Source organism: Harmonia axyridis, chromosome 1 (genome assembly GCF_914767665.1).
Source record: "Harmonia axyridis chromosome 1, icHarAxyr1.1, whole genome shotgun sequence".
Lineage (NCBI taxonomy): Eukaryota > Metazoa > Arthropoda > Insecta > Coleoptera > Coccinellidae > Harmonia > Harmonia axyridis.
Window position 1 is genome coordinate 59,848,035 of NC_059501.1, and position 24,206 is coordinate 59,872,240.

Sequence of the window (24,206 nt, forward strand, 5' to 3'; positions counted from 1 at the left end):
TTGTTTTTCCATAACTATGCAATTAATAAATAATAATCTTTTTACATAATTATAAATCACAAAATGCCTTAATTCGAAATGTAGTTATCGAATAAACCCTTTTGGTATTTCGCCAAGTAGTTAATCTTTTCTTGAAATTCTGCATCACTCTCTGCAAAGTTTGTGTTCTCAGAAGATGTTCGATCCCATGGACTTGCAGCTGGAGCAAAATTATATTCTCCGTGTTTTCCCTGATGAATGTGAAAATGGACGTTTTGTGGTTTTTGGTGTTGATATGATGCCTCTGATTTCCAAAGGGCGAGTTTCGTAAACGCACTGCTCGCTCCGAACATAAACATTAAAAGAAGAAGTCCAATTGTTTTAATGGAAAATATAGTGAGGAAAACTAGTATGGTAACTATCACACCGAGCTTAACCATTATTATGGGCATTGCGATTTTGATTTGTCTGGCAACACCAAAACATCGACCTGCAATACGAAACAATATTTCAAATTAATAATACAGAAAATATTATGCTATGGTTACATATTTCCTTTCATCGCGAAGTATCTCAATACTTAGGGGTTGTCCATTAATCACGTGAGGCTTGAAAGGGGGGGGAGGGGTTTGATAAAAATCACGAAAATATCACAAGGGGGAGGGGGGGTGTAGTAAGATATCACGTGTATTTATTTTTTTCGTCAAACGCGCGATTTTTAAACAAATATTAAGCGGCACGACGCGGCGTGTAGTGACCTTGACTACATTAAATATATTCATGTACTAGTACAATACATGTTTTTCCTATGATTACACTTTTCGTTTATTATTATTGTTATGGCAATCAAAAAAAACTTGCAACCTGGTGTAGACATTTTTATTATGGTCCTTAATTTCAGAAGAAAGATTATAGTTTATACCTGTATTTAAATTAAGATAATATTCAGAAAATTTTAAGATTCGTTGTAGGTACTAAAAATACACGTGATGTTGAGAAGGGGGAGGGGGGTGGTCTTAAACCTCACTACGTATCACCAATGGGGGAGGGGGGTTTAAAAAATGCTAAAAAAAGATCACGTGATTAATGGACAATCCCTTATGAGATAAATAAACTAACAAAAGTTAATGATATTGAAATAATTTGTGTTTTCTCTTCAGAACCCCAATACTGGGGTTCTTTTGAAATATGTTAGGTAAGAAAAATAAGATTTCAAAGGAATTATGTATTCGGTTATAATTGCACAAGTGCGTGAAAATTACAGATAATTTTGCATGAAAGTTTGTTATCCAAAAACAACCGAATGCAACACTTTTATATTAAAAAACATTTATCGAGTATATACTCATTTGAATTTTATAACCTTTTATTCATATTCGTCGTACTCAGAGCCCCCGCAACCGCGCGTGCAACGCGTGCACCGCACGCGGGCGCCACTCTAAAAGGGCGCCAAAACCTCTTATAGACCGCATGAAGAACCGATGGACCAAAGGTTTTCGAAAAAGATTCTTTCAAAGTTTTTTAACAATTTTTTTTCCAAACTTCTTTCTTGCAATTTATACAAGTTTCCGAACGTCGCAATCGCTATGAAATAGCCAGATATTGGTTTACAAAAACGCATACTCGATGCTAATCTTAGGGCATTTTTTGCGCCATGTGCTGCACACAGCTTTAATTTAACTGAAAATGATGCTGCTAAGGTTTCAAATGAAAGAGTGGACTCTTTTGATATTGTACAATAACTTTATATATATTTCTCTTCATCCACAGAAAGATTGGAATGTTATGAAATTTCTTATGATGTTTCATTCCAGATTAATATTGTAAGCAAAATGATGCAAAGTGACATTAAAGTGTGCCAAAACTATTTGAAGAATTTAGTTGATCATTTCAAAAGTTATAGGGATGATAATGTTCTCGAGGAAAAACTAGCGGCTGCTTTTGAGATAGATCAAGGTTTTTCTCTATTATATACTGTAAGACGAAAGTATAAACCAAAATTGTTCGAATATGAACAGACGGATGAGCCACCTCCAAAATCCAAAAATCGCTTTTAAAATAAATTCCTTTTTGAATAATTGATCAAACACTAATTTCCTTAAATAGTAGGTTTGACATGATATCTGATTACGATAACATTTTTTGTTTTATTTGTGATATTCTCAAATTAAATGATAAATATCTATTAAGATGCTGTCATGCTCTTCAACAAAAGCTAACTGATCAGGAAAAAAAGAGGCTGACGTGAAAAAAATGATTTATTCAACGAGATAAAAGCCCTAAGATTGTTTTCATTATCTGAAGCGAAAATCCTCTTGAAATTCTACAATATATTTTTGAGAATAATCTTACTTCTTCTCTACCGAATCTTAGTATTGCCTCAAGAATCCTTCTCACTTTACCTGTGTCTGTTGCTTCTGGTGAGAGATCATTCACTAAATTAAAAATAATTGAAAACTATTTGAAGTCTACCATGTCATAAGAAAGATTTTCTGGATTGGCAATCTTAGATATAGAGCAAGAGATACTCGATAAAATTGATTGATTGATTATATGAAAAAATTTGCAACAGCCAAATCTAGAAAAACATCCATTCAATTTCTGGATGGATCCTAATTAAATGTTTATGCCTTTATGAATAATTTAAAGAAGAATACAGCTTAAGTTTTGAAACACATTCAAAATGTATTATGTTACAACTAACATCATAAAGTTCTTAAGGCAATGAAGGTTGCTGATAGATTTTCAACCATTCTACACTATATTCCTAACAAAAAAAAAAAAATCCGATTATCCAACAGTGCTTTTCTCCACCTCCCCCCTTTAACGGGCGCCAAAAAATATGTTCCGCACGCAGGCGTTGATGTCCCTTGCGGGGGCCCTGGTCGTACTAGTAGTAATTCACACAAGAACAATATCGCCAATAATTATTTTAGACCAGGACCAGGATCTAGCCTATTCTGTATGAAGCCTAGGTATATAGAACTTTCGGTCTAGTATAAACAATTGAGGTTTTTATAGAATAATGCTCCTTGCGCTGCTGTACGGAATGGTTCGTTGTTGAAAACCTTCTCGGAATTGTATGAATTATAAAAATTTTTGGGAGCATGTGATGTTTGTCAGTTTCTTCTCTAATAGGTCTCTGTGAGATCTCTCAAGCATCTTCAAAGCTGAATATGTAGTAAAAGACAGGGCCCTCGCTAGCCAAACTGAGACCCATTTTGCCGCCCTAACAGAAGCTTACTCCGCAGAATGCTAAAAATTAATATGGGATAATCGGATACTAACAATTATTTTAAATTCGAATAGATGTTACAGATATTCACGATGCAAATATGTTTAAGATTAGTAAATTTGATAAAAAAAATCATTAGTGAAATTCGTTTAAAAAAAAAAAGCTTATTCGTTCTTCCAGTAATCCAGATTTCCCAGAAAAAGTAGATAATGCCGCCCTCCATTAGTTCTCGCCCCTCTAGAGTGGGTCCTGCAGTTTCAGGTTCCTAGCTCAGTTTTTAGCGATTTTAGAAAAAGCTTGAAAATTTGTTAAAGATTATCATTAGATTAAGATTATCGAGTAAAATAATCGATGAAACAATATTTAATTCGAATGCGCCCACTCCCAACACTAGATAATTTGAATTAAAAAATGAATATTATAAAATAATGGAATGTGGTATGGAATAATAAAACTTCTTATATTTCTTAAGAAGGATCAGTTGGAAGTGATGAAATGGAATTGTTTTCTGATATTTTGCATTCCATTCTGAGGAATCAACATTCTGATTAGAAAATTCAAAAGAAAATATTTCAGAACCCCAAGTGGCAATAAAATTCGGCAACGTAAAGCGAACGCCGACAAACCTGATGAGTGCATGTGTTTTTTTTTACTGTCAATAACTCGTAAACAGCTCTATGAGGGGATCACGCCACATCTGGATATTTATGAGTATAATGTATAATGCGGCATCTTTGATGGTTTTTGATATTAATTAAATTTGTCGGTATTATTTCCTGTTGTTGCAGACTGAATAAATCTCATTTGGCACTTTGAATTTTTAACCATGCAATTTTTGTTGATCAAGCTTGAAATGTTCGAAAAATGCTGAAAAATTTACCTAAAAATGTACCATCATTTTCTTTTCTGATCATCCATGAGCCAATCTCTCTTATTTTATACCTGAGGGCCCTGATGAGTTGTGGATCAGTTGATGAGATGGCCTTGTACGCTGCATCGTAAAATATTTTATCTTCTGTTCTATTTCTTGGGTATACCTTCGTTAACTCATAGGAACTTTCTTTGGATACAGTTGATCTACTGGCTGTCATTGTTGAGAGGTAGATTAATGTGGTGAGATGAAGGATTATCTTCATATTTTTCCTAAGATGTCTATTCGATCCATTGATAATCTGAAAAAAGTAATCATCTGTTATTGCGAAATACCTAACGAGTCAGGACGGGATTGGTATAAAATTTAAATGCCTTGTAAGAACAGTATTATTATTATTATTATTCGAACTGGGGTCGTTTTGCTTCGGTAAGCCTTCCGGGAACTGCGACCATGCAGATCTTTTGTTCACTACCATACTCATTCATAGAAACCCAGGGAGGTCGTCAACGACGTTAATAAAATTGACAACCTCCCTAGGGACCTTGGCCATTACCTCTCTGGTATCCAGGACCGGCTTGCCCATGTGAATGGTTCTTAGGCAAGCCAGCTCCGGACACTTGCATACCAAGTGTTCGGCTGTTTCTGCTTCCGATCCACAGAGCCTGCAAATCTCGTCTGCTGACTTTCCCATACGGTACAAATGATGTTTGTACCGACAGTGCCCCGTCAGCAGTCCCACCATCACCCGAAGCTCTGCTCGCTACAGCTTCAGGAGCTTTTTGGTGTAAGTAGGTGAAATCTTCACGAATTTCTTTGCTTGAGCAAGTCTAGGAGTGTTAGTCCAGTGGATTGTCCTACTGTTTAACTCCCATAGCTGGACCGCAGCTTTGTATTTGTCTTTTCCTATCCCACAGAAAGGCTCAGGTCCAGCAGGTCTTAACCTTGATGCACTTTTTGCAAGCTCATCCGCTCTCTCATTTCCTTCAACCCCACAGTGCCCTGGTACCCATAGTAGAGTCACCTTATTTCCTCTGGCCAGTTGCTTTATGGTGTTACGGCACTCCCAAGTCAGCAGAGACCCCTGACAGCACGATTCCAGGGATCTCAGCGTGGTTTGGCTGTCCGTGGTGATGCGCCCCTTTGAGGTTCATTTTGAGACACTCCTGGGCGCATACATAAACAGCCATTATCTCGGTCTGTAGAATCGAGGGCTCACTTCCCAGGGCTTTAGAGATTCTCAGTCTAGGTCCATATATCCCAATGCCGGTGCCCTTCTCTGTTTTTGATCCATCTGTAAACCATATGGATGACTTTTTGTCCAGACGATTTATGAGACTTATTGCACTATGACGGTCATTTATAACCGTTTCAAAGGGCGTTTCAAAATCGTAGGTGGTTGGCATAATCTGATGGTTTTGCGAGGAGGTTTGAATCTAGTTGATTCAGTATCCTCATATGTCCAACCCAGTTCCCAGGAAGGAGCTTTCCATTATGGGAAATTCTTATTGCTTCGAGCAGGCTACATTTCCTCACATGTAGGTGTAAGGGAGGCAAGTCTAGTATGACTTCCAGCGCTGCCGTGGGAGCTGTGCGCATAGCTCCTGTGACACCAATACACGCCAGCCTTTGCAGTTTCTGCAACCTGATGCGTGTGGTGACCTCCTCGGTTTTTGTCCACTGAGAGAACAGTAACACCGCCAGTGTCATATCACTATTTGTTCTCGTTAGTGAGTTTATATCACGTGGCATTCTCGTGATCTGTCAAAGTTTAACTACTCCTCTATCCCCAGCGTTTTTGAGATCCCTCCACTTTTTAGGATGAGTGAAGCAATCTCAAACGTTCCTCTGATTTACCGTCCTTTTTCACCACATGCAAGAATTCAAAATACGTGTTTACTTATTTATTTTTAATTTCAGAAGAACCGATTTTTCAGCCTTTGACAAGACTTTTTGTATAATATCTTCATGTGAAAATTCCTTAAAAAATAAATGTTTGATCGGGAAGTTATATCATGCATATTTATCATTCAATAAAAAATTCATCTAATTCTTTTTTTTCCATTCCAAAAAAATTAATAAATAATGACTTTCCGCAATGACGAACTCTTTAAAATGAATAATAATGAAAACCTCATAAAAATCGATGGTTTCTAGCGTAAAATGAAGCGTTTTTAAGACAATCTCAAGACTATCAAGCATCAAAGAATCGTGTCAAAATTTCGGAACATAGAGTTAACCTACATATTGAAGGTTGGTTAAGGTACGGCACATTGTACATTTGTTGTTGTTTGAAAAATGGATAACAACGCGTTTCGTGTATCGATAACACACTGTTTTCTTGAAGGGAAAAATACTGTATAAGCAAAAAAATGAAATGATAAGTTTTATTCAAACTCTATTTCACCGACAACAACGGTTAAAAGGTAGTATGTTAACTTTAAACGTGGTCGAATAACCACGAACGATGCTGATGGGCGATAAGTATTTCCGTAGAAATTTCAGCTCTTCCGGATATATACAGTTTGTTTTCGATGAAAGGACCACGTACCGCATCAATGGGAAATTGGGTGTCGGTGATTTTGCTCAATTTTTTTTATGTTTTAGAACTTGTGATGCTGATCAAACTCATTGCACCATCTGTATAAATTCAATTGTTTAGATTATATACACTGTGTGTAAAGTATGGAACAAATTCATTTTTAGCTAAACAGACCATTTTAAGAAATAATGCTGAAATACGTCGTATTAATTATCTCCAAATTCGTTGCGCAGAGGAAAATTGATTGGTTCAATGATGTTTTCTACGAAGATGCCTGGACCCCTTTCTCGTCGACTGTCACATTTTTAAACCGAATCGTGACTCGCCCAAAAAAAGTACGTTGCGCAATTGTGGTGAAAGCCAGTCTTGGTGGTGTTCTGCCCATTGCCGACGGGTAGCTCTATGTCCAAGTGATAACCGAGGTACTCTTAAAGGTCTTTTTGCCCTGAAATTTGTGGAATGGAACCATCTCCTTCTGGTTGAGATACCCGTTTATAAATATAAATACGAAGTATATGATTATCTCCAGAAACCCTCATATGTTTGAAAACTCCACATTGATATTCGACACAAGGCCCATAGGGAGAGTAGAAAAATTTAAATACTTGAGCATCTGGCTTTGTGAAGACTGGACATCAGATAAGGAAGTGAAATGTCGCATAGAACAAGCCCGACAGGCATTCCTGAGGCTTCGAAGAGTGCTTACCTGTTCCGATTTTGACCTGAACCTAAGACTGAGATTCCTAAAGTGCTACGTTTGGTCGGTGCTTCTTTATGGTATGGAGGGTTGGACATTGAAGGCGAGCACAGTGAACAAATTGGAGGCTTTCGAAATGTGGCTATACCGCAGAATACTAAAGGTGCCGTGGACGGCTAGGATGACAAATGAGGAAGTTCTTACACGTGTTAATAAACAACGTGAACTGTTTGAAGTGATCAAAAAGAGGAAAACAGCATATCTAGGGCATATAATTCGAAACACGAAATATCAGTTCTTGCATTTGTTAATTGAAGGCAAGATCGAAGGTCGGAGAGGAATCGGACGGAAGAAAATGTCTTGGCTGCGAAACATCAGGGAATGGACAGAACTACGCGATATACAGTCATTGATACACACCGCCAGAAATAAAGAACAAATGGAAAATGTTATCGCAAACATCCATTAATGGATATGCATTGGAAGAAGAAGACCCGTTTATAGGTCCTCAAAAAATGAATTGGAAGGGCTGTTAGAGATATCGTTCAAATTTTTCGAGCAGAATTTTCGATAAATGGTCTTCCCTTGCAGAAGTTACTTTGGGTCGACCAGGCACCGGTCTTCGGGTAACGCTGCCGCTTTCCAGGAGAAGGGCCACTATGCGCCTCACTGAAGTCAGTGGAATATTCAAACATTTCGCAATCTAGTGGTTCGACACAGCTTACTATTACTTATTATTATTATTATTACTATTCTATTATTATTATTACTATTCTTGCCCGATCAAACTGATAAATTGGATGTTCCAGCATTTTCCACGAAATATTCTCAATATTACACCTCTCGTTATTCGCTGTAAACTGATTAACCTCGAATGCACCTGTATTCTCCCGAAACTGTGTATATGGTGTGAAGAAAATTTTTCATAAATAAACTAATAATCGAGCCAAAAATAAACCTATGCATCGATTATTCATACAGCTGATTGAAGTTAACTTCAGAGAAAAATTATTCCAGCACGTACAGAAGATATAAAAAGTGAGTCTAAAGATATCAAAAATTGATTTCCAAAAATTGAGCGGTGGAATTTTCAGATATATTGAAATATATTGATGATGTTGACATCTCCTTGAAGAAACTGACATATCTTTTATGTTTGCATTTCTTATCAAATTGCATATAAAGGCCTGAAATCCTGGAATAGTCGATTACCAACTCGATAGTTCACCACCAAAGATCACACGAAGTAGGTACATAAATATATAGGGTGAATCACAAAATGTTGGACGATATGTTGATAATTTCCTTGGAGTTATTACGTATGATTTTAATTTTATTGACACTTTTCCACAAACGAAATGTGTTTGACACACATCTGTTGAGAAGATATTCTAAATAATCTTTTCTAAAATATTTTTGATTTTATTACGCAAATGTGATACACTCTGTATAGGTACAAAACATTTTTTTAATGAAATATTCATTCACCTAAAATATTTTTATTCAATGATTTTATATTTTTTGTTATTTTTCGAGATTCCTCTACCATCTCTCGAGTCGGTATATAATCGTCGGTAATAATTAATTCTAAAAAAATTTTTATCTATTTTTATTGTCTTTCACGAGTATTTTTTCTAATTATTTAAAGAAAAATACAACAGGAAGATTTGAAAAAAACCATTAATCAAATTCTAAAACACCATTAATATATATATATATATATATATATATATATATATATATATATATATATATATATATATATATATATATATTATATTGTATTATAATGTGTCGAAAAGCTATTTTGATAACGTACTACTTCTACTGCTTATTTTAGGAGGTGCAATTGTTGGAAAACCCTCGTAACCATTATTCGATGCAAAGCAATGGGAACTTAAAACAGTTAGGATCGTTTGATTATATGTTGAATGAACCGAATAATTTTTTTCCAGTGGCAAGCCTTTCTCCACATTTAGCTTTACTCGAGATCTTTAATTTTATAGTACGTATTAAGCTACTTCCTTGATCTTTTCTCGGAAACGACGAAAGAAAAAAAAGCCTTAAAAGCAGGCATTGTGACCTCAATTTTTCTGTGAAATCCCATAATTAACTGATTTCATTAGTTCTTTGTAGGTTAAACTTGGGATGTACAAAATGTTCAGAATAACGGATTATTATCAATCGATAGTACATATTTATGTAAATGATGTTTTTTGAATGATATTCATGGAAACGATATAATTTCATCTCATATATTAGTGGTCACTACGATCAGAAAATGAAAATATCTAGAATTAATTTTTTTCTCAGAAAGTAATATCTTCGAAATTTCATAAATTATAATCATTTTTCAAACCTCGTTTATTCAAACTGCATATTGATCAATTTAAAAGCGAACAAAAATGTATGTGCAATGTTACCTCCGAGTCTATCGAAGATAGATGAAGTTTTTATATTACTTTTGAGACGAAAACATTTTTTAGAGTACAAATCTGTCTTTCGGTCTGCGTGTCCGCTTATTCTTGCAAAAGATTCATAATCTCGAAATTTTTCAATTACATTTGAAAGAATCTTTGTGTTTAATAGGTACTTTATTTCGAAAAAAAAGATCACATTTTCAGTTGCTACCAGTGGCGTACAAGAAGGGCATCATGACAGTTTCATATGCATTTTTCCACCAAAGCGTACATACATGCTGTTGAAACCCTTCAATGGGTAATCAATCTATTTTGAAAAACAAAATCAGTTGAATTTGAAAGTGTAATTTTTTTTGGTTGAATATCCAGTCGCAATTAAATTAATTTAAGCTGAACAAAATGTTCATTACTAGTATGTTTGTATTCATAAAAGCGTAATCATCTTGAGAATGGTTAGTTTTTCCGGCTTGAAACTTGTATACTTTTTTACTCAAGATCTAATGGGGAATGCAAAAATGCATAATTTTTATGATTTTACCAGTGGCGTAAAAAATAATGGAGAAAAAGGACCATGATGTTCTTCTTTACGTCACTGGTGGTAACTGAAAATGTGATTTTTCGAAATAAAGCACCTTATATTGAACACAAACATTACTTCAAATTCAATTAAAAAATTATGGAAACTGTGGAAATTATGAATAAAATTTACTTTAATTTTTTCATATTTATTACCCTGTATATTTGCAAGGAATGACATTTGAGAAAAAAAATTAAGAATATTAATTTTTTTAAAGAGAATATTCTGTTTCAATTTGATACCATAGTTTCGGGACACCCTGTATATTGAAAAATCTAAAATATTAGAAAACGTTGACCAACAAATATCTTCAAGAAAGTAAAGATCAAATCATAAACACGATCAAGCAGAAATCCACTACTTGGTTGTGAAATGATGGTTTGAAAGTTCACACGATAATTCTTGAAAAAATTACCTACATCAAAATAAATTTAAAAAAGCGTACAAAAGCTGCAGATGTTACGTCAGTTCTTTCCTCATTTTTTTTTGTTCATTTTATAAGTAAGTAATACAATATTCTACTGCAATGAAGCAAATAATAAACCAAAAAAGGAAATGGAAAAAAAAACTGACATGAGCTCAGGAGGTTTTGGGTGCTCGTTCATTCATTTGCTAATTTCGCCCTTGAAGATCACAAATAACTTTGGAATGGATATTTTGATCGGGTAAGAAACGATATTTGAAAAATGAAATATTAAGAATGTTTTTTTTTCAAGTCGATTCTCCTGTTTCGAGTTGGCACCACAGTTTAGGGATACCCTGTATTTTTGTCAGTCTTCTGAACACAAGTTGGAAGTCTGAAGTTACTAGTCTTCTAATTTTTGAGGTAAATCTGCAAAGTGAAAATTTGTTGAGAAAACGGTTACTTTTCAATATTCTTCTTGATTTTTTTTATGGACTATTTTTTATGGTTATGTTGATGTGATCAGCTTGAAATTTTGCTAGGAGCTTGCAATTATTATTTTATATTATCACCTAAACTTTCAACTCCGTTGGTTTCGTGATATTGGTTGATTGTTTTTTCAATTTACCAGGAAGAATATTCTTGGTTTTTCTATAATTCTGGTATTACGATCTACATGAAGTTTTGCACAAGCATCCAAATTCTTGTTCTTCGTTAACAAAAATATCGCAAAATGAAAAAATCGTCGATTTTATCGTATAAGGTAAAAAAGGAAAGGACAAAAGTAAACCACATGATGAGAGGAATTTTTGAGGGTTTCTCTCAACTACGAACAGATCGTTCCATCATTGTGTTTCTAAAACGATTTTGTCATCTTCAGAAACTAAAGAAGAATTGAAATTCTATTAATGAGAGTGTGGTTACTTTATAGCTTTCATTGAGAACTCGACATATTTTATATTCTTGGAGATGGAAGAAACCATGCTTCTGAAGTCTATAGTAGTCTATGATAATCAGCATCAACAAGTAAAAGAATTTAGGAAATATCAATCTTCGATAAATCAATAAAGATACTGCAGAATATCAACCTTAAAATCCTGATATTGTATAAAAATTAATTCCATTGATGAAATTGATTTTATTTTCAATATTTTTGATTTCTACACATCAATCTATTGGCACATACGTTTCGCTGCTTATGACAATTTTTACCAGACCCCAATTTCAAAATTTGCTTTTTTCCTGCATGTGAAAGCGAATCCCCCTGTGTAATTAACATTGAACTTTTACATTAACGTGTTGTTAGTTGTGGGAGCTTACTTTCGAAACAAGTGAAATGTCGCTTTGTGTGTAGACAAGAATAGAACATTAAGTACCGTAAGTGTGAAGATGATTAAATACTCAGAAACAATACCGGAAAAAAATAACATTGCACATTTGAACTTGTAGAATATGAGAATATGAATTCATTAGTGTTTCAAGAGAAAAGTTTTTCGATGTGCTACGTAGGTGGTGATCCGAAATTTTTTCAATTCGATATTGAATATCACATTGCTTTGCGCATTTTTTCTATATTCTGTTTTACGCAATCAACATAAAATTTTGCATATTGCTCGAAACTATTATTTGTATAAAAAATCTTAAAGCAGTATCGTCACTGAAATATTAGATCCTTTTCGAAATTTTTTTTTGAATTTTCCCTGTCCTGATGCACGATCAACACAAAACTTGTAATTATATCGTGTTTCACCATATTCGGACCAGCCTGTAGTGTCAAAATTAATTTAAGCTTAAGCGATGAGTGATGTCAATTCCGTCAAAATTTGAATCATTCTTCTAGCCCGAAATTTGCAAGAGTTATCGACCGATCGAGTACTATTGACTCACCCTGTATATCTCCCAGTGAATTCATTTCTAATTTTCTCCTAACATCCCCGTTTCTCTTTCAATTCTTCTCCTGATTTGTTGGTTGGTTATATAACATGGGACGCCAACCGCTGTTCTGATTACTATATTCAGTGTACTTTGCAACTGATCTTTCTGTCTGTCTTTCTTAAGGTTGTAGACTACTTTGCGCTGAAACTGCAATTCCGCTAGATGGAGCTACCCGAAAGGATACTCCTGATGCATGCGCAATGCTTGGTATTAACACTATTTTTATTATCTTCACCTCGTTTTCTAAGGAAAGTTTACTTTTTGGGTTGAGCAGTGGAAAGAGGCTCCCCTGCAATTGACTTGCCTTTTTTCTGTTTTCTTCGATCTAAACTGCTCAACAATTGATAGGGATCACTTACTTGTTCTAAATTTATTTCTGAAATATTTGCTCCAAGATTATAAATTTAGTCAGATATCAGAGTATTTTCAGTTGATAATATGGTTCACTTGAGAAAAGAATGAAAAAATGGAAAGTTGGAGAGAAAAAAAGACTTTATTAGGAACACTCAAAATTCTGTGTTTGAATAACATAAAAATTTTATGATGAAACCACAAGAAGGCTGAAGTTTCGGTTAAGCTAGTACCCAGTTGGTCCCCCACGAGCTCGTCTCAAGCATTCTACCCTACGAGGCATACTTTCGATCAAACGATTTATAAAATTTTGGGGCAAATTCGTCCAAATATCCCGTAAAGCGTTAGAAAGGTCCTCCAGGTTATTGATCGGTTGTTCTAAGGTTGACAATTGTCTAGACATCTCAGACCAGACATGTTCGATGCAATTTATGTCTGGAGAGCGAGCTGGCCAGTCCATCCTATCAATAGCATGAGTTTCTAGCGCTTCATTAACCAGACGACTACGGTGTGGACGGGCATTATCGTCAATTAAAATGAAATTCTCGCCCACGGCAGCCGCAAACGGAACAATTATGGGTTCAATAATCATATCGTGATATCTCTGGCTGGTCATGGTGGTGTTCTGCAGAACAACCAACTCTGTGCGTTGGTTCAAAAAAATGCCTCCCATACACATATAGAACCTCCGCCAAAAGCTGTTGTGGGTACCATAAACTGTTCTGCATACCTTCGACCTCTTTCCCTCCAAGCAAGAATACGTCCATCGGAGTTGACCAAACGAAATCTAGACTCATCCGTAAATAAACATCGGCTCCAATCTTCAAGTGTCCAATTGCGGTGCTCCTCAGCCCATTGCCGTCGATGAACCCGGTGTTTCCTATTCAAACGGGGATGTTGTACCCTCCTACGTGCTCTCAAACCACGAACATGTAGTCGTCGTCTTACAGTCTGGTTCTAAATTAGAACTCCTGTTGCAACTCTCAGTGATCTATTAAGCCGCGACGCCAGGTAAGTGGAATTTCTCCTAGCAGTGAGGATCAAAAGACGATCTTGGGCAGCTGTTGTACTGCGCTGCCGACCTCCCCCATGAACATAAGCTACTGAGTCGTTTTGGATGAACCTATTCCAAGCCCGACTCACGACACTTTGCGAAACATTCAACCGCCGGGACACTTCGCGCTGGGACAAACCTTCCTGTATCCACCGTATGATTTGGTCCAGTTGCACAGGAGCCAAACGTCTTCTCCGCATGACTGATAAGCTGATATTGTTCTCATTTCTTCAATTATTGTCACCTTATGTGTTTGAACGAGAGAAAAAAACAGATTTAATAACAAATACCACATTGCTTTTCACTCCACCTGTAACAGCCTATAGATAATAATCGATTTTGTGAACAAGAGCCGATGAAGTGAGGAAGACTTTGATATATCATAATAAACTCAAAACATCTTACTTTTTCTTTAGAGAACATATAATGTACAGATATTCACGAGATAACTTGAAAAAAATACAAATGAAGAGAAGTTCATAAGTGATCCCTAGCAATTGTTGATCAGTGTATTTGTTAAAGTTCATTATTTCATCTAGAATTACTCTTAGATATATTGCTTCCTTTTTCCATTCTATCTGATTTTCTATTTTGACGTTTCCTGCTTTCTTCCTCTTTACTATTATTTGTCCGACAAAAATTGCAACTATTTCTTGAAGTATTCCATCAGCTTATCTAGCTCTATGTGTAACTACCTAGTAATTGTTTTCTGCATTCTACTGTGATATTAATAGCGGTGTCAGTGGTCCTATCACCGAACCTTGGAAAACTCCGGCTTCAATTTCTCTAATTGTCGACCTGGTACTATCGATATTCACTCTAAATATTTTATTTTCCAGGTACGATTTTATTAAGTTTGGTTGGAAATTTCATCAACTTCATTTTGTATATCAGACCTTGATGCCACATTTTATCAACTTTGATGACTTCATGCAGTGTACTGAGTAGCAATCAACATGGCCACATAAAAGGAAAATCTGAACTAACCGCCATAACAGAGTTCACAAAAAGCATTGTCAGGTCATTTGAAGATAATGAGATTTTGCTGGGTATATTCTTAGATCTGACGAAAGCTTTCGATTCACTTAATCATGAATCTTTACTGATCAAAATGGAAAGATACGGAATTCGAGGAAATGTGCTGAACTGGTTCAAATCTTACTTAATCAGGAGGAGACAAAGAACTATGGTGAAACAAAATGGGAAATTTGTAAAATCAGAAATAAAAGAAAACCCCTGGGGTGTAGCTCAGGGTAGCATGTTAGGACCCATATTATTTGTTCTCTTTATGAACGATATTGTAAGTGTTCTTGAATGTGAGAAATCTGGTATCGGCGAAGCTGTTTCTGAAAATCTGGCCAATTGTCAAATCACAAATTATGCAGATGACACCAACCTGCTAGTGTCTGGCTCAAAATATCCCCAACTAATCAGTACTGCTTCTATGTGCTTGAATAGAGTGGAGCAATGGTTTGAAAGGAATGACTTGGTTTTGAACCCAGATAAAAGTGAGCTGATACTGTTCAGAACACCACAACAGAGAATGGAGACACCAACCACTGTGAGGTTGTTGAATAGAGATCTGAACACTGGACTACTAAGTTTTTAGGCATCTCCATAGATGAACACATGAATTGGCACCACCATATAATTGGTTTGGGAAAGAAATTGAATTCTGTCGCATATAGTTTGAGAATAATAGGTCGATACTTAGACGTGAATTCACTCAAGACTTTTTATTTCGCCAACTTTGAGAGCTTGATGAGGTTCGGTTTGATGTTCTATGGTGTCAACTCAAACACTCTGGAGATTTTTCGTATTCAGAAGAGGGTTATCAGAACTATATTTGGTCTGGATTACCGTCAATCATGCAGAGGAGTCTTCAAAAGGAACCATATTCTCACTGTTTATGCTCTCTACATTTACGAAGTGCTAGTTTTTATGTTTGAGAATTTGGAACATTATGAGCAGTGCGGTTCTATGCACAACTATGGTACAAGAAAATTCAATATCAGTTATCCGATACATAGACTCACAATAACGGAGAAACACCCTTCTTATTCGGGTATTAGATTGTTTAATGAACTTCCCGAGAACCTAAAAATGTGTAATAGTATGAAAGTGTTCAGGAGAAAAATTAAGGAATTGTTTATTGATTTAGAGCCTTATTCTATAGAGGACTATGTGCGCGTGTAGTATATGTATTGTGAGGATGATCGGTTTTTTGTTTTGTTTTTGGTTATATGACATTGTTTCATTTAATGTTACCAAATTAACATCTGTATGACACTGTAACATTCTCTGAAATATATCTAATTATTATTATTATCAAATGTCTTTTCTATGTCCATAAATATTGCACCAGTGTCTGTAGAGATGAGGTTCATTTGCTCCTTAATATTTTCGGTTAGTCATACTAGTTGGTGGATCGTTGAATGCTTTGCGAAACCCAAACTGGTGATCTGAATTATTTTCTCTAATTCTGTGGTTATTCCGTTCATTCTTCCACATCTTGTAGAACAAAATCGTGCGAAAATATATCTAAAACGCACAGTTTTCATGGTTATATTTTATTATTCTATGTTGGTACTCCGAACTTTCCGCCACGGCTTTATCTGTCAATTCATCAATTTGACTTAAAGAAATCAGTTCTGCCAACCAACATTTTTCAATGCAAAAATCACTAAATTATATTTATGGAAATATTTCATTAATTTCAACGAAAATGCAATGAATTAGAGAAAATAATGTATAATACTCGTACAGAAGGCTCATTCTACCACTCGTTCATTCCAAAACTCGCCACTTCGTGGCTCGTTTTTGAATTTTGAACTCGTGGAAGAATATCAATGCCTTCTGCACTTGTATTATAAATAACTATTCTTCTACGAAATCTGTTTATCTTCTGTGAATTATTAATTCAATAATTTAATTGAATAGCGTCAATATCTTCCACTGTTACACTTCGTAAAATGACTCACTTCAACTAAAATCTCAAAGTAAAGGCCTTAAGGGAAGCCACGGTTATTTCAGAATAATTTTTAAGAAAGTAAGAAAAAAGATAATTTGTTCAAAATTGGGTATCATCATTGGAGAGTTATCCTGTTTACGACCAGAAGACACCACAAAATATTATCTGTCATCTTGAAGAAATGATAGAGCGATCAACTATTCAGGGTACAAGCTCTCAAAAGTATAACTATCTTTTTTGTTACTTTCATTTTCCTATTATAAGAGTCATAACAATGAATTATGATTTCAATTAGATAATGAGATGCAGCGTGAAGCCATTTAACTATACCGAGATGATTACAAGTATAACTCCACTCCACTTATCCCAAATAATTGTTCACAAGGTAATGATAATCTTTTTTATAATAAAATATCAACTACTATTCGAAATAATAATTGAAGCAGAGAGACCCACATTTCATGCGTTTTAAAATGATTATAGATGCCAAGCTGGCACGCGACAACATAATAAGAACCTGTTATTAATTTCCTGGATCGTAGAAAAACATTTTCGGTACATTTCATGAAATAATTGGTAGCTTGTTAGGGCAATAGAGTTGTTATTCAGAGAATTATTATATTAAGTCTCCAGAATTCACGGATAAGGTTCTCGATTTAGGATTGATGTCGTGTACCAACCGAGTTTTTTTCCAAATTTTATGCAAATCCTTCCTTTTTTTTATTGAAATATCGGCATCGACTGCTTGGTTATTAGCCATTTAGTTCATAGCATATACATATACACTTAATAGAATGAAAAATAAATAATAATTTAAAAGTTAAAATAATTGTAAAGGTAAAAATATTATAAAAGTGAAATAATTACAAAGTAAAATTCGAGGTCAAATAACCTGAATAAAAACAAGCAAAAAAATCCGATATCTGAATTTGATGAAACAAATTGGATACTGTCAGATATTCCATCAGTTCCTCGACATTTTCTGAACAGATATTTTGGAGATTTGCTAGCAAATTTAGCTGATTTCTTATATTTTTTCTTTATATTTTTTATAGCGCAGTGCAATAGGATATGTTCAACAGTAATGACCTCCCTACATATTTCACATTGCGGAGGAGATTGTCCAATGAGTAAATGTGAAATGTGAGCCTTGTGTGACCAATTTTATTCTTACGTAATATCTAAGAAAAACTCTGGATGAAGTACATACGTATTTTTTTTTAATTCGAATTTTGCATTCCATACATTTGGAAATGTGAACTGTGATAATTTTGAGGCAGTATATTTTTTTTCAGATTCGAATTCGTGAAAAGCCCTGACTATGCTTATGTGTGATTTGAAATATTGTAATGCACTTTTTATCGGTTAGATTATCGGAAAAATATACAGAAAATATAAAGCTGCGTGGTTTCAACTTATAATACCAACGTTTCAAAAATTGGAATAAAATTTAGAAATAGTCGCCACCACATTGAAATCTCGAGCATAAGATCTGGAATGGTACCAAGTTACCAAGTTATATGAAAAGTTACGTTACTTTTTAGGCAAGCTGTGCAAATCGGGAAATTGAGATGAATATTATGGTACAGAGACCCAGTGCCGTACCGAATGATGTGAAGTAGAGTTTGAAATGGATTAATAAAATATTCGATTAATTCGATTAATTTCCAGAATTAAATTGGTTATTTATTTGGTGAGGCCCTGCCTCACCTGCCTCATAGGGCAAGCCGCCACTACTAGTAGGTGGCTGTCACGTTTTTTTGCACAACTTAATTGGTAAAAAATGCTCACAAAATACTCTTCCTTCAACTCTTCTTCAGAAATACAAGAAAAACAATTTTTTTTTAATACTTGGAAAGGTGTAATTATTTTCAACAAAGATTTGAAACCTTAAAACTCACATACTCATGCGATTTGTTATAAATGTTATAATGAGCTACACATCACGAAACCATGTTTCATTGAACACTAGTATCTCAAAGCAAGTATGTATTCGGTTGATATCCAGAATTTTTGGTGTGAACTTATCTGAATTTTATAGTTGTAGTAGGTTTTCGTAGCTATCCGACATTGATCCTGCAAATTTGAATAATTTATTTTGAGTTTTTGAAATCAAGAAATTAAATTGGAATGAATATTTTGCGATTAAACTATTTGAAAATGTGCAACGATGTGGAAATGGCAAATCTTTGGGTAAAGTTAGTGGCGTTCTGTTGGAATAAATATTAAAATTGCGAATATTTTCGTTGCACTCGGTTGAATAGCTTGATTAAGTTTTCACAGCGTGACAACTAATGGATGTGATCTCAAAGCGGTTTATAGTTTTAGGGGTCACATCTATCCAAATAAGGTAACATTTTAAGAATTGTGAAAGCATGACTCTAGTGAAATTTTGTGAATAGTTCAATATGGATTTCAGAAGATATGAATTGCAGATAGAATTGGCTGATAAAAATACATTTTTTAATATATCTCACAGCAATAAGAATAAGAGATTTGTAGAGAAGTTTTTTCTATATCAGCTCCCAAGAAACTTTTTCTATTATGAACGTTTAATGAGTATACTTGATGAAGGATATTCAATGTATATCAAAAAATTGATAACTTTGTGTCTGTCTTTTCTTTCAAAATAACATATCTTTATGATTTATTCGGTTTATTTTTGTCTTGGAATATAATTCCAATTCTAAAAATGACAAAATTAATAACCAACCAAAAAAAAATTCAAAATAACTAAAACTGTACAAATCGAGTAAACTTTTAATAAATTGAATAACAAAATTGCTTAGTTAGCAAAAGAAAATTCAAAATAACTTAAACTGTAAAAAATTGAGTAAACGGTAAACTAAATTTTTTAGTTATTCAATTTGTTAACCATTTAATAACTAAAATTTTATATATTATTATTTATATTATTTTAAATTTTTTTGGTTGATTATTAATTTTTTCATTTTTAGAATTGGAATTATATTCCAAGACAAAAATAAACCAAATAAATCATAAAGACATATTTTGAAGGAATAGGCAAAAAGTTGTCAATATTTTGATATTTAAATTTTTTCTATTCGATTTTTGGAAAATGATATGTGAATAACATATTTATGAACCGTTTCAGAGCTGGAAATGAAAATAATCAACATCCTTTTTGTGCGCTTGTTTCATGTTGAAGAGGGATATCATTTGGCCGAAATTTTTAGTCAAAAATGGTCACAAGAATTCGAGATCAAAATCAATTATGACCGGGAGCCGTGCATACGATAACTCTAGAGTGGAACTCTTGAAATTTTCAGGTTCAGGGTCTGAATATTTCAGTTAATTTCGCTATTTTCTCTATTGGCAAAATCCGATTCAGTTTACATGCCATATTAAATAGAATTTAAAAATTTGGTGATTGATATTTATGATTATAATAATATTTTAATTAATTTGATTCATATCAATTATTTGAGAGAATATCATAGAGGTCTAGAGTCGAGCAAGGTGATTAACAACTATAAATGACTTATTTTCAACGACGAGCATCATAAACAGTCTATTAACTATCAAGTACAGTGTCTCTTCTAATTGAAATTGAATAAATATTATACAATAATTATATACGAATGGTATATGTAGTCGACACAATATTATTTGTTAATTTTATTCATTTTATAATTAAGTATGATGTTATTACTTTTGCTTTTTCTACTGTAATATTCAAAAGGTTCGAAAATTTTTATTGGATTTCGGAACAAACAATTTTCAGTAGGCTAGGGATTTCGTATAATTGTTTTCTTATGTATGAAAAATTCTCTTTTGGAAGAAGGAATGATATAGTGAAAAATTTCTTTGAATATCTGCTTAGGAGATACAATTGAATTATGGCAATGAATAGTGCATCACAAAAAAAAAGATCAAATACTTCAATGTCTTACTAGGCGGGTAGTCAAAAATTAGTTTTGATTTTTGAGCGATAATATACAATATTCATCTATCGTCTCAATTAATATTAAGACGATAGTTCTCTCTACGAATTTGTGTAATAGGAATTTTGTGAAGAATAAAATCTACATAAGTATTTCATATTTGAATAATCATAAAACGGAAAGTAGCTATTAAAATAAGAAATATTTCTGTTAATTCTTTTATATCTGAGATAAAGTGATTTGCAGGGGCAAATACATTACTAATACCAACAATACCGGACTGTGGATCAATATTTTTATTTTTCCTCCAATATAATAATTCAAAGAATTCCATAATCAAATAATTAATTTTAGGTCAGAGAATTGATAATTTAGATATGAGTGTAAAATTCATCCCATATTTTTCCAAGAAAAATTCATTTATGAAGATTGGGTTATCGATAAAAATATGTAAATATTTCTTGCGGTTAAAAATCGAACTAAGAAAACAAGTAAGTTTGCAGCGCTCGCATTGCTAACTAAAATCGCACAGTATACTTTATTTTAAAATGACTTTAATCCTTTTAGGGTAGTACTATTAGGTAATTTTTGGAAGCAGACCTAACAAATATGTTCGTTATACTTCTCATATCGAATCTAATTTCTACTCTATGATCAAATAACGTTTTTCACATTTGTAATATGTATTTTAAAACTATACGAAAGCTGAGACAGTCTTTTTCTTCGGAGGGTATCGATCAAACTCTAGGGGTAATAACCCACCTAAATTCAACACTGAAACCGAAACCTTTCACTTCCCACTAATAAATAATTATCAATGTCAAGGTAACTTACCGAAACAAAATAAATTTTCCAAATCCAAACTTGTCGTCTAAGAAGAGCAACAACACATAGTTACACCGGAGATCAAAACACTGAACTGATTTATCGTTTGCCTATGCAAATTTCAGCCGTAGAATAGCAAGCCGCAAATATTCGGTCATCATCGACGCCAATCATCAACAATGAATCGTCTTTAACAAAGAGAAACTTCTCAGTGTGATGTCTCAACGAAGGGTATCCTCATTTATGCGAAATTAGGTTTGGTGTCAATTGAACAAGGCCTGATGATGTGTGTCTAACAGTAACCGAAGAACTATGACATTGACCATGGTGCTTCTTCGACGACCGTGAATTGCTGCGTGTTTGAGGTAGCGAAAGAGGAAAGAATTATCTTCAGCGTGTCCTCTTTGTTCGTGGTTCAATGAGGAACCGTTAACTTTTTCGATGCAAGCTCCAGCGGTCCAGTCCGCTGACCATTTCATACGCTTATGCAACACACGATAATCAACCGCATATTTTATTGAAAAAATTAACATTGAATAATAAATTGTTTCAGTGTGTGAGGAATTCATTGCACCTAACTCCGAGGAGTTGTATTTGTGCATTACTAAATTCAACTTCAATGCATCAGTTTGATTCATTAAACATTTATCCACTACATTTTGAGAAAAGAAAAATTTACTCTGAAGAGAAAAAAAAAACAAAAATAATGCCATTTTCAGAACCATAACAGGGGGAATTGAGATGTCAATTTTTATAATTTATATCGGAATACATCCTTTTTCTTTATTATGAACTTCTTCAACCTTCTGCAGAACAACCTGAAACTACCAATTTTTTTCTACTCGAGAGGTATGCAGTTGTATATTCTTGGTCCATTAGCACTTATAAACCTTTGAAAGAGGGTTGTATTTGTCTGGGGTATTCTCAAATTCTGTTTTCCCCTTGTGTAGTAATCATAGGAGTTCTTATCTTTCACAATTTTATTCTTATACATAAATTTGGAAACTCCGAAGATATACAGTCCAGTCATTAGTGAAAAATTTTTTTGTAGAGAAGGTTCTTGGTTTCGATATTATAACCTTGAGGATCCATTTTTGGGTCAAAGATACAGTTCTTATTTGGCTCTCATAGGTCCCACCCCAAATGATAATTCCATAAGTAAGAACGGCCTCGACTAACGATCTATATGCCATCTTCAATATGTTCTGAGGGAGGAATTTTCGAAACTCATAGAAGGTGAACACTAATTTAATTTTCTCAGTCGTTTTGTGAGATAGTTGGAGTGGTTAAACCCATTTTAATATTTTGTGTACAATTACTCCTAGATATTGGATGTTTTCTACTTTGGTTATTTTCTCTTCTATATCTGCACTTTTTTGAGATACCTTCATTTTGAATGATAGGTAATCGTGGAAAATGTTGGTTAAGTTGACATGGACCTAGAGAAGGCAATAAACCTTGTTTTTTGGAAATTTAATGTTAGTAAGTTTGTGTCCAACCATCAGCGTTTGATCCTGTATAAACCCATTTCTGATGCGAGTTTTGTGTTTTCCCAGGTATTGTTGGCAAATAACAGTACTTTGTCGTTCGCGGACGAGATTATGTCTCCTCCAATATCGATCTTTAGTAGGTAATTCATATATAATACGAACAGTTGAGGACCAAGAACTGTACCCTGTGGGATACCATACTTCACGTTCTGGGGTTCGCTTAGGTGATTGTTGATTTTTACGTATGATACACGGTTCGTTAAGAAATTCTTGAAAAGCTCATGAACAATTCCTCGTATACCATATGATTCTAGTTTTTTCACAAGATGTTTATGTGAATCTTATTGGTGAAGTAAAATAACGCATCATCGGTGGAAAGATTCTCCCTGAACTGAATATTGTTGGTCAGATATTATTTTATTTTGAGATAGGTATTTGGTCAGTCTACATACCATGCATGGTGTGTGATTTTTTATGAGCCTTCGTTCCCCGAACATATTCTCATACAATGAAGTTCGACTTATTGATGACGAATCCTTCCTCAAATTCGATTCTGTCCGTCCGGATGTCCGTAACCACGATAACTTTTGAGCAAAAAAACCTAGAATTTTAGAATTGGCAGGATAGGTTAGGATCCCGAATGCCGCGGTTGAGTTCATTAATGGGGAAAATCAGAGTAGGGGTTCTGTAATTATTTCAAAACTATCAACTGCATCCATATGAAAATTTTGAAATGACTATTTTAAGCTTAATGAAACATTTCATGATGATCGGATCATCATCACTCTATGGACATGACACATGAAGATACTGTCGAAACAAGGAGATCAGCATTCGCACTTAAAAAACGTCAAGAAAATAAAACCATAAAAAGATAGAAAGTAGAAAGGACAATTTCAACATTTCAAAAGTCAAATGTTATTGATATAAATGTTTTGGTTATTTTATGAA

At 34.1% G+C, this 24,206-nt stretch overlaps 1 protein-coding gene across 1 annotated transcript; it reads right to left on the reverse strand.

The window, feature by feature from the left end:
* Nucleotides 1–22,153, reverse strand: LOC123670691. The gene is made up of 3 exons (XM_045604218.1): nt 21,775–22,153; nt 4,095–4,386; nt 1–469 (listed from the first exon to the last, which is right to left on the reverse strand). Exons 2-3 carry the CDS (start codon nt 4,348–4,350, stop codon nt 69–71), a joined length of 657 nt encoding a protein of 218 aa, XP_045460174.1. The 5' UTR covers nt 4,351–4,386; nt 21,775–22,153; the 3' UTR covers nt 1–68.
* Between the last annotated feature and the right edge of the window lie 2,053 nt (nt 22,154–24,206).